Here is a 17,500-nt window from a genome sequence, read left to right on the forward strand (position 1 = left end):
CAGGCAGGCAGGCAGGCAGGCAGGCAGGGTGTCCATCCACCCCCCTCGAAACTAACCGAAACTCATTTAACAATAGCGTCCTCGGAGCGGACAAAACCACGGAAAGATATTCACATTTTAACTTACTCTTTCATCATAGAAACAAGTGGGCTTATAACCAAAACCATCCATGTTCTCTGGGAGAAGTGGTGTTAGTGTTCCCTGTAGAAATATTGTTAGTGGGAATGAAAACGTAGTCGCACCAACCGGAAGTGATGCGCTGAAGGCAAACATGAAACCGGTGTTTCCCTGCGCACTGGTCTTCCATTTTCCTCCCGCCAGACCCCACAGACAATATCAGAAAACAGAGGTCGCTGTTTTTCATTTTCTGTGGGGTCTGGCTACGCGAGACTAATTAGTCATAAATGTAAACATGAGGTACAGTCAGATATTCAGGCTGAAAGGATAACTTGTTTTCAATTCATCAACACACATACTAACGATCATGTTGTTGCTGTGTGGTCCCTGCAGGTGGCCAGTGGACGCAACCGAAGGATGACACGCTAGGAAGGCCCGCCCAGACCAGGAAGGCCCACCCACCCACCGCACACAGGCCGCACCCCCTCTGCACCACTGGAACTGGACGACGTCCAATCACAGCCCTCCGTGTCTACCTCTGTGGACCGCCACACCCCCAACAACCTTAGAATGATAAATATATTATATATATATAATATACAGTATTAGTAGAAACAGAGTCACTGTAGGGATATAATAATATATAATAATATAATATGTTAATATAATCCACAGGGATCACAACCTTTAGTCCCTTTTAGGAGGAGCCGTTAGGAGTGTTTCTATTGGTCGGTAGAGAGGAGTGTTTCTATTGGTCGGTAGAGAGGAGTGTTTCTATTGGTCAGTACAGAGGACAGGAGTGTTTCTATTGGTCAGTACAGAGGACAGGAGTGTTTCTATTGGTCAGTACAGTGGACAGGAGTGTTTCTATTGGTCAGTACAGTGGACAGGAGTGAGTGTTTCCATTGGTCAGTACAGAGGACAGGAGTGTTTCTATTGGTCAGTACAGAGGACAGGAGTGTTTCTATTGGTCAGTAGAGGAAGTGGGCGTGTCAGCATGCAGTCAGACGACCTCTTCATCCGTAAGTTCCGGCGGCAGGGCGTGCGGCCCCCCATCGCCACCGTCACCTTCGACCCCAAGCGGGACGGCGGGGGCGTGGTGGAGTGGCCCCCCAGGAGGGACAGCGAGGGGGGGGGCGAGGAGGGGGCCGAGGAGGGGGGCCTGACCCCCAGCCGGGTGCCGGGCCTCAACCTGCGCTCTCTGGGCCGGGGGGCCGGCGGGGGGGGCGGGGGGGGCCACGTCATGCAGAGGAGCAACAGTGACGTGACCTTAGGGGACCTGGACGCCTCGGGGGCCAAAGCGGGGGGCAAGGCCGCCCGGGGGGCCGCCGGGGACAAGGCGGGGCCCGGGGCCCCGGGGGGGGAGGTGCTGCTGCACAGGGAGTACGGCAGCCTGTCCTCTCTGGAGAGACAGACTCAGAGCCAGGAGCCCAGGGACCCCCAGGGACCCCTGAGTCCTAACGCTCTGCGCTTCAAGGACCCCTTCCTGTTGCTGGGGCTCCAGGGGACCCCCCCCGAGCCCGACGCCTTCTTCAGGGGCGTGGCCTCCGCCGCCTCGGCCGGCTCCGCCCCCGCCGCGGCGGGCGACTCCCCCAAGCCGGCCAAGCCTCCCAAGCCCGAGGGGCTGGGCAAGAAGGCCAAGGCCACGCCTCCCCCCACCGCATGCTCCACCCACATCCCCCAGCCCGGCCCCTATGACAGCCTGGGGGGCGGGACCTGGGTGAGGAACTTCGCCCACTATGACGTACAGAGCATCCTATTGGACCTCACTGAGGCCGCCTCCAACCGGGACAGCATCGGCAGGAAGAAGAACATCACCTCAGGGGCGTCGGCAGCATCGCAGCTCCGCCCCCTTTCCCAGGTGATTATGACATCCTTATTATTATGACATCATCAACTTTATCACTGTTATGACATCATTATTATTATGACATCATTATTATTATGACATCTGAAGGCCCTAATGAAGGCTCTGTTCCATTTAGTGTAGCACAGTGGTTCTAATGAAGGCTCTGTTCCATTTAGTGTAACACAGTGGTTCTAATGAAGGCTCTGTTTCATTTAGTGTAGCACAGTGGTTCTAATGAAGGTTCTGTTCCATTTAGTGTAGCACAGTGGTTCTAATGAAGGCTCTGTTCCATTTAGTGTAACACAGTGGTTCTAATGAAGGCTCTGTTCCATTTAGTGTAGCACAGTGGTTCTAATGAAGGCTCTGTTCCATTTAGTGTAGCACAGTGGTTCTAATGAAGGTTCTGTTCCATTTAGTGTAGCACAGTGGTTCTAATGAAGGCTCTGTTCCATTTAGTGTAGCACAGTGGTTCTAATGAAGGCTCTGTTACATTTAGTGTAACACAGTGGTTCTAATGAAGGCTCTGTTCCATTTAGTGTAACACAGTGGTTCTAATGAAGGTTCTGTTCCATTTAGTGTAACACAGTAGTTCTAATGAAGGCTCTGTTCCATTTAGTGTAACACAGTAGTTCTAGTGAAGGCTCTGTTCCATTTAGTGTAACACAGTGGTTCTAATGAAGGCTCTGTTCCATTTAGTGTAACACAGTGGTTCTAATGAAGGCTCTGTTCCATTTAGTGTAACACAGTGGTTCTAATGAAGGCTCTGTTCCATTTAGTGTAACACAGTGGTTCTAATGAAGGCTCTGTTCCATTTAGTGTAACACAGTGGTTCTAATGAACCACTGTGTTCCATTCTGCACATCCACCACTGTGCAGAATGGAACAGAGCCTTCATTAGTGTCATTGTAACAACCAGAATGGAACAGAGCCTTCATTAGTATCATTGTAACAACCAGAATGGAACAGAGCCTTCATTAGTATCATTGTAACAACCAGAATGGAACAGAGCCTTCATTAGTATCATTGTAACAACCAAAATGGAACAGAGCCTTCATTAGTATCATTGCTAACACCTCATTGGTCAAATATGTATCAATTCGGGGGTCCTTGACATGAAACGAGTCTGAGGACCACCTTCAGGGACGTGCACAGATAGACTCTAGGTGGTGCTAGAGCACCTGCCCTTTGCCCTCTTGACCAGAAGTGCCCTTTTGAAAAAAAAATAAAAAAAACGTAGGGTTTTTTTCAGTTTACATTAGGGGTCTTCAACAGGGGGTCCGGGACCCCTAGGGGGTCCTCAGAGTTACTACAGGGGGTCCGCCAAATCTTTATGCGATATGATTTTTCTTTTTACCATAACCACTCGAAACCTAGCATCCCTTTTCTGAGGAGAACTTTAGCCAAAAATAGCCGATCTACAAGCTCACAACGCCTCGCGCTGCGAGGCGTTGTGAGCTTGTAGATCTGCTATTTTTGGCAAAGAGGTATAGGTGTAGAGGGAAAAAAGAGCAGACCAAGTAAACAAAAAAAAGTATAATTTACTTGAGCACCTGCCCCTCAAAATGTCTGTGCACGCCACTGACCACCTCACTAAAATGTCATGACGGTACCACCTCTCCCCCACCAGGGGGCGCCCCCCTCCTCCACGTCTCCGGCGCAGGGCGGCTGTTCGTCCAGCGGGGGCAGCGGCGTGCCGGGGGGCGCGGCCGAGGAGGCGGAGCTGAGTCTGCTGGACGAGGGAGACGGCAACGACAACGAGCTGCTGCTCAGCTGCCCGCACTTCCGCAACGAGATGGGCGGGGAGGAGAGGGCGGGGCTGGGCTGGTCGCAGGGCGGGAGGCGTGGCCTCTGGCTCAGCCTCCGCAGTCCCAACGACGCCGTGTCGGTCCTGGAGGAACCGCGAGAGAGCAGCGTCCAGAGCCAAGGCAAGAGCAACTACTTCATAGAACACGCCGACCTGGGAGCCCATTACTACCGCAAATACTTCTTTATGAAGGGTGAGTACTTCTACCCATTACTACCACAAATACTTCTTTATGAAGGGTGAGTACTTCTACCCATTACTACCGCAAATACTTCTACATGAAGGGTGAGTACTGAGTACAATACTTCTTTATGACGGTAGCCCTGAAACATGACTGTCATATCATGAGAGTCATGGAACCACTTGTTCCTGGTTTGAGAATATTTTCCATGTACAACCCGTACATCTACATAAACGTTCACATTTCTAATATAAAGTACTGAGCCCACGGCCATGGATGTTACAAGTTAAAGCGCCCGGGTCTAAGTACCCGTATCATCAGTTATTGTTCAATAAAAAGCTTTTTAATCCGATTGGGTGGTCATTTTCTCAGAATTCTCTCCATATGCTTTCAACTACGAGACCCTATGGGTTGGGAGGGGTATTGCACTCTGATACAAAAAAAATAGTTGAAAATGTCCGCCGATCGGATTAAAATGCTTTTTATTGAACAATATTGAAGATACGGGTACTTAGACCGGCCGATTTAACATGTTACATCAGTGGCTTGGGGGTCAGCACTTTATATTTGAAATGTGAACGTTTATGTAGATCATACATGGGCAAATGGCGGCCCGGGGGCCACATGCGGCCCCCACCTTCACTTAATGCGGCCCGCAGGTTAATATCGGATTACTGATATATTATTGATTTCATCTGTTACAATTCCAAACATGCAAACATGACCCGCTTTAATTACTTCAGTCTATATTAGTAGCTTAATGTCTTTTTTATGTCCAATGTATTTGTATTTAAGTTCATAAAGTTAACATAAGTATAACTAAATGCATTTGAAATAAAATATAAATGTTACTTCTCAGGATTTTAATTCAAAAATAGCAAAAAAATATCTGGATTCCAATTCAAAAATACTACTACTTTTGTGTGACATGAATGGCGAAAAAAGTTAAAATACGGAGAGACAGTAGGCTATATGCAACGTGTTCCTCTGGAGTGAGTGTGGAAATATAGTGGCCCTCTACATCATCAAAGTTGCATCACACCTGATGTAGATGTAGGGGTTGTAAAGGTCAAATATTCTCAAACCAGGAACAAGTGGTTCCATGACGCTTTGTGACAGACGAGTGTCATGTGAACCATGAGTACTGAGTAAAATACTTCTATATGAATAATAATAATAATAATAATGTGTGTGTCAGTGTGAGGTATTTGTATAGAATAGGATATAATGTTAATAATAATAATAATAATAATGTGTGTGTCAGTGTGAGGTATTTGTATAGAATAGGATATAATGTTAATAATAATAATAATAATAATGTGTGTGTCAGTGTGAGGTATTTGTATAGAATAGGATATAATGTTAATAATAATAATAATAATAATGTGTGTGTGAGTGTGATGTATTTGTATAGAATAGGATATAATGTTAATAATAAAGGTTGTTTTTTTGTCCAGAGCATCAGAACTTCTTCGGCATGGATGACCGTCTGGGTCCCGTGGCCATCAGCTTCAGACGGGAGGAGAAGGACGGGACCAGTGGAGCTCAGTACAACTATAGAATCATCTTCAGAACTACAGAGGTCAGTATAAAGAACTACAGAGGTCAATATATAACTATAGAATCATCTTCAGAACTACAGAGGTCAGTATATACAGAATCATCTTGACTACAGGGACAGACAGACAGAGAGACAGAGAGACAGACAGAGACAGTCAGACAGAGACAGACAGACAGACAGACAGACAGACAGACAGACAGACAGACAGACAGAGAGACAGAGACAGAGACAGAGACAGAGACAGACAGACAGACAGACAGACAGACAGACAGACAGACAGACAGACAGACAGACAGACAGACAGAGACACAGACAGACAGACAGACAGACAGACAGACAGACAGACAGACAGACAGACAGACAGACAGACAGACAGACAGACAGAGACACAGACAGACAGACAGACAGACAGACAGACAGACAGACAGACAGACAGACAGACAGAGACACAGACAGACAGACAGACAGACAGACACACAGACAGACAGACAGACAGACAGACAGACAGACAGACAGACAGACACTTCATCTTCATTTAATTGGTCGTTTCCTCTAAAGCTCATTATCAGATCTACTCACTGAGTCTCAGAGGAGGGCTATAAGATAAGATAAGATGCTAAAGCTCATTATAAGATAAGATAAGATAAGATGCTAAAGCTCATTATAAGATGTGTGTCTCAGAGGAGGTTCTGGTTCTATCTTAATGACTATATACATTATGCTGGAAAAAAGACATTGAACCTTTAGTTGTAAAAGATGTAAACATTTTAAATGTTTTGTATTCCTGAGGAAAGCTTTGTGCTGAAACGTGTTCGTCCTCCTGATCTATCTGAAGGAAAAGGATATAACATTTAGTTCTCTCTCTCTGTGTGTGTGTGTGTGTGTGTGTGTGTGTGTGTGTGTGTGTGTGTGTGTGTGTGTGTGTGTGTGTGTGTGTGTGTGTGTGTGTGTGTGTGTGTGTGTGTGTGTGTGACACATGGTAATGGTCAATGGCTGTGTGCAAATGCAGATCGGTTGCTCCAGACACTGAGGAGAACCGGGCAGAACTGTTTTGGTCTCACCACCACCCTACCTACCTCACAGAGCTTTGTAGAATGATAGGATGATGATATGGTGCTATAAGAGGGTTCTGCATGTACTTACTTACCTACCTCCTTCCAGCTGAAGACCCTCAGAGGGTCCATCCTGGAGGAGTCGGTTCCGTCGGCGGCGCGGCACACCACCCCCCGCGGCCTGTCCCCCAAGAGGTTACTGGAGTTCATCATCCCTGAGCTCAACCTGCACTGTCTGCGTCTGGCCTCCACCTCCCCCAAGGTCAGGGACACCCTGCTGAAACTGGACGAACAGGGGGTGAGTACTGTAGACCCCCCCTACCCTACCCCCCTACCCCCCTTACCCCCCTACCCCCCTACCCCCCCACAGACACCCTGCTGAAACTGGACGAACAGGGGGTGAGTACTGTAGACCCCCCCCCTACCCCCCTACCCCCCTTACCCCCCCACAGACACCCTGCTGAAACTGGACGAACAGGGGGTGAGTACTGTAGACCCCCCCCTAACCCCCAAGGTCAGGGACACCCTAGTACTGTAGACCCCCAATCCCCCACAAGGCAAACATACAACCAGTATCTCTGTGTAGATTTTGAAACTGAAAGATTTTGAAAAGATTTGGAAGCCTTTGTCTCCTTTGTTAAAGATTGAAAGATTTGATGTGAAAATATTTGAAATGAAAATAGCAGATCTACAAGCTTGTAGATCTGCTATTGTTGCCTAATGTTCCCCTCAGAATGATGATGCTAGGGTTCAAGTGTTTAATGTAAAAAAAAAAAACTTTCTATCACATAAAGATTTGGAGGCCCCCCTGTAGCCTGTAGTAACTCTGAGGACCCCCATGGGGTCCCGGACCCCCTGTTGAAGACCCATTGCTTAAACCACATTTACTATGTTGTACAAAATAGGGAAAATGTTAGCCGGACTTTCCTATTTATACAAATCTTCTGCCGATTTCCACAGAATGCTCATTGTATTTTTGCCAGATATTTGTCTATTTTTGCAGAATGTTGTCCCACAGTATGGACCCTAGTCCTGTTTGTGTTTCCTGTTGAACTTTCAGCTTAAGGTGGGGGTGATGTACTGGAATCAAGTGGTTAATTCATTAGTTAGTTAATTGGTTAATTGGTTAATTGTGGTTTCCAGCTGAACTTCCAGAGGAAGGTGGGGGTGATGTATTGTCGTGCGGACCAGAGCAGCGAGGAGGACATGTACAACAACGAGAGCTCAGGTCCAGCCTTCGAAGACTTCCTGGACCTGCTGGGAGACAGAGTCCGTCTCAAAGGATGGGAGAAGTACCGCGCTCAGCTCGACAACAAGAGTGAGTTCCTCTCTTAACACATTGAGTGCCGAAAACGGTCCAGACCGTTTTTGACCCAATTTTATTTTTATATGTGGGGCCCACGTGGGGCGCTCTAACGACACTTTGGGATCATCCAAGGAGTCTCTGAGAAGGAGAGGCCGGATGTGAATCCATGTCAAAAATGCTTCCGGTTGTCCGCTCCACTGTTAACTCCTTGACTAAAAGCTTAATATCTCCCATTTCTTTTTAACGTGGTGGAAGTGAGACGTTTTCGATCGGCGATCACTCTGCAATGGAGGATCTTGTTGGAAATATTATTGTTCCAGGCGTTAGTCGGGACCCTCCGCCGTCTAGCACGCTTTGTTTACATGCACTTCCGCGTCGGGGCTTCTACAGCACGAAACGTATAACGTAAGTGGATGGAAGAAATGCAGGCACTGAACGTATAATATTTTAATAAACCTCTGGCACCCGATGTGTTAAGACCCCTACAAACTGTACCATATTTGACCCCATTTATCTGTCGGGGAGCTTTTTCGGTGATCGCCGACAAAACCACCGATCTCAGTCAAGATGAGGCGTTCGTCGGCGAGGTGCTGCTGGAGCAGTGTGTAAGGTACAGTGTGTAAGGTACAGTGTGTAAGGTACAGTGTGTAAGGTACAGTGTGTAAGGCACAGTGTGTAAGGCACAGTGTGTAAGGTACAGTGTGTAAGGTACAGTGTGTAAGGTACAGTGTGTAAGGTACAGTGTGTAAGGTACAGTGTGTAAGGTACAGTGTGTAAGGTACAGTGTGTAAGGTACAGTGTGTAAGGTACAGTGTGTAAGGTACAGTGTGTAAGGCACAGTGTGTAAGGTACAGTGTGTAAGGTACAGTGTGTAAGGTACAGTGTGTAAGGCACTCCGAGAAACATCCATCCCGATAAAGTGCGGTCGTCGTGGGGTTCCCAACAAGTTTTAGATTTCAAACATGTTGGATATTTTGGTCTGTCGGACTCGATCTAGAGCCTCGCTACAGCCAATGAGAGCACATTACAGCCACGCACCGTGGCTAGTCCTCCCGCATAGAACCGCAACCGTCCTATCCTCCTATAATTTGACAAAACGTGTCCACCAGAATCTATGTGTAGGGGCCCTTACCAGAGTCTATGTGTAGGGGCCCTTACCAGAGTCTATGTGTAGGGGCCCTTACCAGAGTCTCTGTGTAGGGGCCCTTTACCAGAATCTATGTGTAGGGGCCCTTACCAGAATCTATGTGTAGGGGCCCTTACCAGAGTCTATGTGTAGGGGCCCTTACCAGAGTCTATGTGTAGGGGCCCTTACCAGAGTCTCTGTGTAGGGGCCCTTTACCAGAGTCTATGTGTAGGGGCCCTTACCAGAGTCTATGTGTAGGGGCCCTTACCAGAGTCTCTGTGTAGGGGCCCTTTACCAGAGTCTATGTGTAGGGGCCCTTACCAGAGTCTATGTGTAGGGGCCCTTACGAGAGTCTATGTGTAGGGGCCCTTACCAGAGTCTCTGTGTAGGGGCCCTTCACCAGAGTCTATGTGTAGGGGCCCTTACCAGAGTCTATGTGTAGGGGCCCTTACCAGAGTCTATGTGTAGGGGCCCTTTACCAGAGTCTATGTGTAGGGGCCCTTACCAGAGTCTCTGTGTAGGGGCCCTTTACCAGAGTCTATGTGTAGGGGCCCTTACCAGAGTCTATGTGTAGGGGCCCTTACCAGAGTCTCTGTGTAGGGGCCCTTTACCAGAGTCTATGTGTAGGGGCCCTTACCAGAGTCTATGTGTAGGGGCCCTTTACCAGAGTCTATGTGTAATAATAATAATAATAATAAACTTTATTTGTATAGCACCTTTCATGACATGAAATGCAGCGCAAAGTGCTTTACAGAGCAAGAATACAGTTACAGTTACAACCAATTTAACAATAAAGCAAACAAAAAATTAAATAAAATAAAAGCAAAAGCATAAAACATTAAAATAGGCAATACAGTGAGGACTTAAAAATCAACCAAAGAGTCAGCTAAAAGCAAGAGTGAAGAAATAGGTCTTGAGCTGTGCTTTAAAGCTATCGACAGAGGCTGCCTGTTTTAGGTGTAATGGGAGTTTATTCCACACTGTTGGTCCGTAAAAGCAGAATGCTGCTTCACCGTATTTTTTATAGGGGGCCCTTTACCAGAGTCTATGTGTAGGGGCCCTTACCAGAGTCTCTGTGTAGGGGCCCTTTACCAGAGTCTATGTGTAGGGGCCCTTACCAGAGTCTATGTGTAGGGGCCCTTACCAGAGTCTATGTGTAGGGACCCTTACCAGAGTCTATGTGTAGGGGCCCTTACCAGAGTCTATGTGTAGGGGCCCTTACCAGAGTCTATGTGTAGGGGCCCTTTACCAGAGTCTATGTGTCGGGACCCTTACCAGAGTCTATGTGTAGGGGCCCTTACCAGAGTCTCTGTGTAGGGGCCCTTTGCCAGAGTCTATGTGTAGGGACCCTTACCAGAGTCTATGTGTAGGGGCCCTTACCAGAGTCTATGTGTAGGGGCCCTTACCAGAGTCTATGTGTAGGGACCCTTACCAGAGTCTATGTGTAGGGGCCCTTACCAGAGTCTCTGTGTAGGGGCCCTTTGCCAGAGTCTATGTGTAGGGGCCCTTACCAGAGTCTATGTGTAGGGACCCTTACCAGAGTCTATGTGTAGGGGCCCTTACCAGAGTCTCTGTGTAGGGGCCCTTTACCAGAGTCTATGTGTAGGGGCCCTTACCAGAGTCTCTGTGTAGGGGCCCTTTACCAGAGTCTATGTGTAGGGGCCCTTACCAGAGTCTATGTGTAGGGGCCCTTACCAGAGTCTATGTGTAGGGACCCTTACCAGAGTCTCTGTGTAGGGGCCCTTACCAGAGTCTATGTGTAGGGACCCTTACCAGAGTCTATGTGTAGGGACCCTTACCAGAGTCTATGTGTAGGGACCCTTACCAGAGTCTATGTGTAGGGGCCCTTACCAGAGTCTATGTGTAGGGGCCCTTTACCAGAGTCTATGTGTAGGGACCCTTACCAGAGTCTATGTGTAGGGGCCCTTACCAGAGTCTATGTGTAGGGACCCTTACCAGAGTCTATGTGTAGGGACCCTTACCAGAGTCTATGAAAACAACAAGACTGACTTCCTCCAGGTACAACAGGTCTGACTCTGTGACTCAGACATATGGGTCGGATGGGCGGGGCGACGTAGGTGTCAGGGCCCTGTACCCCAACCGCTAGTACGTTGGTTCTCAAAGTGTGGCCCGGGGTAAATTAGCATATATGGTGTAACAATCATTTTAACCATATTTTATACTTTGGCTATTTAAAAATCTTAGATGTACAAACTGCAAAATGCTGCGCGAGAAAGAAAGGACGCTCTGCTTCCAAATTCCGCCGATTTTCGGCTTTTTTTTTTCTCACACGCCGTTAGGAGAACCCCCCAAGGTTGGTACCCTGTGCTTCGCTGCTTTTATTCGCCAGCTTGGGACGTTCACGGCATATTTTGCCCCATTACGGTGCGTTCATCATCGGTGACGAGTGCCTCTAACAGCCGCTGCTGGCTGCGTGCACGCAGCGAGGCAATGCGAGGCAACAATCACACAATCTGTACATGGGGCCGCCGCGTGCTTTAGAGTGATCGTGTGAGTGTGGCTTCAGGAAGTAAATTCCTAGCCTCGATCTCCAGGCTTTTATTTTTTAGTTTTGCTAAAAAATAAAAGCTTGGAAATTCCTGTCCCAGCTGTTGGTACGCAAAAGCGCCTCGCGTCGTCTGATGTGGTGCGCATTATTTATTTTGGGTGCGCATGCGCACCAGTTATGTGCACCCCTGTATATACTATTATATACTATTGTTCTGTGTTGATGGCGCTTCTTGTTTTCATGTTTCTATCTTTGTATTGCAGACAGTATACGACAATACTTTATTTCCTTACTCTGTACCTGTATCTCTGTATCTCTGTAACTGCTTTGCTGCCTCTGGGCGACTGATGTTTAATAAAGGTATGTTTCTATCCATCCAGCGGACTCCACAGGGACACACTCTCTCTACACACGTTACCAAGACTATGAGATCATGTTCCATGTGTCCACCATGCTGCCCTACACCTCCAACAACACACAACAGGTAGGACACACACACACACACACACACACACACACACACACACACACACACACACACACACACACACACACACACACACACACACACACACACACACACATTTCAACAGTACGACAGACATAATGTTGGGAGGTGTGATGTGATTGGCTGTTTTTGATGGATAGGCAAGGCAGGCTCTCTAAAACATTGGTTCTCAAAGTGGGGTCCGGGGACCCCTAGGGGTACTTGAGGGGGTTCCAGGGGGTGTACAAATGGAACCAATTGATTTTACAATATGAATTGGGGTCCCAGAGGTATAAATGCCATTAAATGGGGGTCCGTAGCCTAATGCATGTTAAACTGGGGGTCCTTGAAATTAAAATGGTTGAGAATCACTGCTAGAGAGCCATAAAAACCTTCTCTTATGGGGGTCCCTGGCTTATCTTTTCAAATGGGGGTCCGTGGGGTAATAAGCGTCTATTTGGGGGTCCTTGACATGAAAAAGTTTGAGAACCACTGCTCTAAAACAACTAGTTAAAGGCTCAGAACTAGGTGTCAGACAGACAGACAGACAGACAGACAGACAGACAGACAGACAGACAGACAGACAGACAGACAGACAGACAGGTGCTAGTGGTGCAGATATAAAACGCTTGTGTCATCATTGTATGAAGGCCACGTCCTTGAATGAGCTCAGAGGATATTTAGTTCATCAAAAAGTTAAAAAATAACTTTTATTTCGTGTTCCTTTTCAAACAATAGATCTTCCATTGTTCAAGGTCTCCTCATAGACAGATAGTATTGTTAACGGCATGGGAAACACAGCTGGTTAGTTCTTTATAATGTGAGAGAAGTTTTTTCATCCAAAAGTCTAAAGAGTAGATAAGGTGAAAACAGTGAAAACAGAAGATTGTGTCATTTTTAAATTTCTATGGCTATTCAAAAATAGCAGATCTGCTATTTATTTATTTTTGTCGCGAAAATGTGTGCAAATCTTTGAATATCTATTTTTTTAAGCGAACATTTGTAACTTTGTAAATCTTTGCTTCTGGGGGATTCTACAAATGTCTTCTAAATCCTATGTTGTTATAATCAGTGGTTCTCAAACTTAAGTTAAGGCCCCCCCAAGATGATATGTATTTGGCCGCAGAGCAGACCCCCAGTTCAACAAAATATGTTGTTCCAGGGACGCCAAAGATTTTATAAAAGATTTGAGTTAAAAATGTTTGCTTTAAAAATAAATAAATATATACATTCAAAGATTTGCACACATTTTCACGATAAAAAAAAAAAAAGGTGCAGATCTACAAGCTCATAGCGCGGCACTCGGTGCTGCGCTATGAGCTTGTAGATCTGCTATTTTTTTATAACCAAATAATGACCTGTCCTCATCCTACCTCTGTGTTACTGTATGTCAGACAGTGGCCGTTATTAGATAAATCATTTACCGGGCCAAAATGATCACTGGCTGACCTGTTATGGTCCACGGGCCGCCCGTTGCCTACCAGTTTGATTGTTCCTTCCATAATACACACATAATACACACTAGTACACACATAATACACACTAGTACACAAAACACACAATACCACTGCTATCAAACACATTCTCCTTCAAAATAAAAGTAAAGGTTGGAGGGCTGTAAAAAGGCCTTGTTACATAAAGGAATCCTGCCTCTCAGTGGTCATATGACAGTACTACACTGTCAGTGCATGCAGTATCCTGTGGTACAATTATTGCTTTATTATTTTATTTCATGTTTTTTTTTTTTGGGGCGGTGTAGCCGCCCCCTATAAGTGAGTTTTGGACACTGACCAATCCTGCACCGTGATTGGGCAATAGTCTACAACGCATTGTATACCCCTAACCCTTCCATTGTTAATGTAAATCTATACTTTTGCAAAGTCAGCCAATCACATTACAGCTAGTGTCATCACCACTAACTGTAATGTGATTGGCTGACTTTGCAAATTCAGGACTGTGATTGGCTAGCGAAACACATGACACATGTGCAGCCCTATGAATAGCAGTATGGACTTAAAAAAAAGTCAATTATCCTTTTTTTTAAGTGAGTCATGTTGTGATGACCACACACCGCCCACTTCACACTGGGTGTGATTTTTACCAGACACTCAATGAATAGGCTTAGTGAACTAAACTAAAATAAAATAAAAACACAGTTGTAGCTTCAACATTCACGGTCGACAGTGGTGTAAAGTAACTAAGTACATTAACTCAAGTACTGTACTTAAGTACAATTTTGAGGCATTTTTTTACTTTACTGGAGTATTTCCAATATCCAATACTTTTACTCCACTACAATTATTTAAAAACTTTAGTTACTCGTTACTTTGTAGATTTTGAGTATTATTACAAAACATGCATTAACCACTTCAGCCCTGTATACATTTAGGCCATTTAAAAATAGCAGATCTACAAGCTCACAATGTTGTTGTTTACTATGTCATGTTGTTTACTGTATGTTATGCATATACAGTACATCTACAACAAACACAGAATCCATGGTGAAGAGGAGATCCAGTTTGATATTAGACATTACATATATTACTGATAATCAATAAAACACATGATTTATAATGACTCTGTGAAGCTTCTGTTCATTTAGGAATGTTGAACTGATGAAGAAATCATCTCTTTTCAACCGTGTGCAGTAATATCTCTACATAATAATAATATAATAATAACATAATAATAATAATCTAATAATAACATACAGAAGTGCCATTTCAAAACTTCAAATGTCCTGCCATCGCCAAGACAGTACATTTTCAGGGGATTCCCAGGGCAATAAGAGGGACAAAGAAGGGCATTTAAAATGCTGAATTATTTTGATGATCACTGCTTTTATGATGCTAATTAATTTGAACAACTGGTCAAGGACCTCTTCAAATCACCTTTCGCCTCATAATGAGTCTGACACCTTCTTCAACACACATTCTTTTGTTCTCACACGGGGGGTGTAGTGACAACTTCTTTTCAGGAGCAAAACAGGGAGGGAAAAAATGCATTTTCAGGGAAAGAACAGTAACGTGTGAAGTTTTGAAGTGGCACATCTGTAATAATAATATCTCTCACAGTACATCTTCAACATGGAGTCAATTGATCTGAAATATGATTCTGAGTTATGTCTCTCTCTCTCTCTCTCTCTCTCTCTCTCTGTCTCTCTCTCTCTTTCTGTATCTATGCTGTTCTCTCTCTCCCTTCCTCTTTCTGTAACTTAACACTCACTATATGTACGTTTCTCTCTCTCCCTGTGTGTGTGTGTGTGTGTGTGTGTGTGTGTGTGTGTGTGTGTGTGTGTGTGTGTGTGTGTGTGTGTGTGTGTGTGTGTGTGTGTGTGTGTGTGTGTGTGTGTGTGTGTGTGTGTGTGTAGCTCCTGAGGAAGCGTCACATCGGTAACGACATCGTGACCATCGTGTTCCAGGAGCCCGGGGCGTTGCCCTTCACGCCCAAATCCATCCGCTCACACTTCCAACACGTCTTCATCATCGTGCAGGTGCACGAGCCGTGCACGGACCACACCTACTACAGGTCTGGTTACACACACACACACACACACACACACACACACACACACACACACACACACACACACACACACACACACTGATCGAGTACAAGGGGCAAGTCTTAGATATTTACGATGAGGCCGACAAAATGGCCAGAGTGGCTGTTTTACCCTGTTTTACCCTGTTTTACCCTGTTTTACCCTGTTTTACCCTGTTTTACCCTGCGCCGACCTGCAGTGTCAGAAAGAATTTATTTTAGCGCAAGTGAATGGGTTTTTTGACAAACTTTAGACTAGATTTTCTTACTGTAATAAAAATTGTCATAAATTCTATATGCTTCCAGTCGCTAGTTTAAAGTCTCCTTTCAATCATCATGATATGAGTTTTGATAAATTATGGTCCTATTTATTTTAAAATTGACGATAAAGTAGGCTATTCTCTAGGAGGGGCGGGATGATTTGATTGACAAGCTACACAACCAATAGCATTCATTCCCCGCCCCCCGCTCTTGATTGACAAGCTACCCAACCAATAATGGTCTGGTCTCATTCTGACGCGATATTGAAAGATGGCGGACCTACAGTCGTGGAACAATCGGCTTCATTTTGGGTCTGTAGAAAAGCAGCGGAGTGGCTTTGTCCATCTCATTTATACAGTCTATGATCGAGTATAGTATATAATGATGTATTTACATCTCTCTCTCTCTCTCTCTCTCTCACAGGGTGGCCGTAACTCGCTCTAAGGACGTGCCTCTGTTCGGTCCTCTGTTCCCCAAGGGGGCGCTGTTCCCCCACCAGCCCGCCTTCAGGGACTTCCTGCTGGCCAAGGCGGTGAACGCGGAGAACGCGGCGGAGAAGTCGCTGAAGTTCGTCTCCATGGCGACGAGGACGCGTCAGGAGTACCTGAAGGACCTGGCGGAGAACTACGTCACGACCACGCCCATCGACTCCTCCACCAAGTTCCCTCTGCTCTCATTGGGCGGGAAGCGCAAGGACAAGCAGAAGGCCGCCAAGGGGGCGGAGCTTCACAGCGCCGGCGCGCTGGTGTGGGCGGTGACGGTCACCGCCGGGGGGGGCGGAGCCGGCCGAGAGGAGGGGGAGGGGCCGGCAGTCAGGTAAAGGGAGGGGTGGGAGGAGCCGTTATGGATGTTATTGATAACTTTATTAACCCATGAAGACCTGAGGCTGATTCTATAAATGTCTTCTAAAGTCTAGCATTTAGAAGACATTTGTAGAATCAGCCTTACTTAGAACTTAAAGGTGTAGTGAAATGAAAAATATGTTTTTCACACTTTTAGAGCATATCCGTGGTCATCATATGGGCATACCTAACAATAGATGCCAAAAAAAATGAAAAAAAAACATTTTTGTGTATTTTTACATCTAAAGTCCCTAAAAAGCCAATCTTAATGACTTCCTGTAAAGGAAAACGTGCTGCGTGATGACATAACGCAGCCTTCATGAATATAAATGAATCTTGATTACATGCACCTGTTTGATTCCCATAGCTGCACGTTCTTCAAACACAGCTGATTTTAATTACAGAGATACTCCGTTTTGAATCTCATTGAAGATGAGTGTATTACTCATTTTAAACTTCATCTGCTCACTAAAATATGTATCTGAAAACATTATAGGTTAGAAATAAGCCAGGTAGTAGCAAACGTGCTTCACTGGCCGTCTCTCTCTCACTTGTAAACAAACACTAGCCGTGTTGCACACGGCTGAAGTGATTGAGATCCAACGTCCCATAGCCTGAAGGGATGGGACCTTCTGATTGGTTTAGAGTCGTTGAGCCGACGTTTCAGGCTGAACCTTCAAAATAAAATGACCGAAAATGTCACTTCAGTGCGTCTTTAAAGAACAAAAAGTAAAAGTACTAAAATGTTTGAAAATAGCAGATCTACAAGCTCAGCTTGTAGATCTGCTATTTTCAAATAGCCTTTGTATAAAATAGGGCTGAAGTGGTCAAAGGGCCAGACCACTGTGGTTAGGGTTAGGGT

At 45.8% G+C, this 17,500-nt stretch overlaps 1 protein-coding gene across 6 annotated transcripts in view; it reads left to right on the top strand.

The window, feature by feature from the left end:
- The window catches only part of sipa1 (signal-induced proliferation-associated 1), a 64,762-nt gene that overhangs the window by 23,456 nt on the left and 23,806 nt on the right, over window positions 1-17,500 (top strand). For 5 of the 6 annotated variants that reach the window (XM_084073252.1, XM_084073253.1, XM_084073251.1 and 2 more), the window contains exons 2-9: window positions 511-1,978; window positions 3,594-3,963; window positions 5,409-5,533; window positions 6,674-6,862; window positions 7,708-7,882; window positions 11,886-11,989; window positions 15,363-15,520; window positions 16,220-16,612. In XM_084073252.1, coding sequence (XP_083929378.1) covers window positions 1,115-1,978; window positions 3,594-3,963; window positions 5,409-5,533; window positions 6,674-6,862; window positions 7,708-7,882; window positions 11,886-11,989; window positions 15,363-15,520; window positions 16,220-16,612 — 2,378 coding nt within the window. In that variant the 5' untranslated portion in view covers window positions 511-1,114. The remainder of the gene's footprint in view (window positions 1-510; window positions 1,979-3,593; window positions 3,964-5,408; window positions 5,534-6,673; window positions 6,863-7,707; window positions 7,883-11,885; window positions 11,990-15,362; window positions 15,521-16,219; window positions 16,613-17,500) is intronic. The other variant, XM_084073254.1, reaches the window with a different exon arrangement.

Source organism: Gymnoscopelus microlampas (assembly GCF_963454915.1).
Source record: "Gymnoscopelus microlampas genome assembly, chromosome: 12".
Classification (NCBI taxonomy): Eukaryota; Metazoa; Chordata; class Actinopteri; order Myctophiformes; family Myctophidae; genus Gymnoscopelus; species Gymnoscopelus microlampas.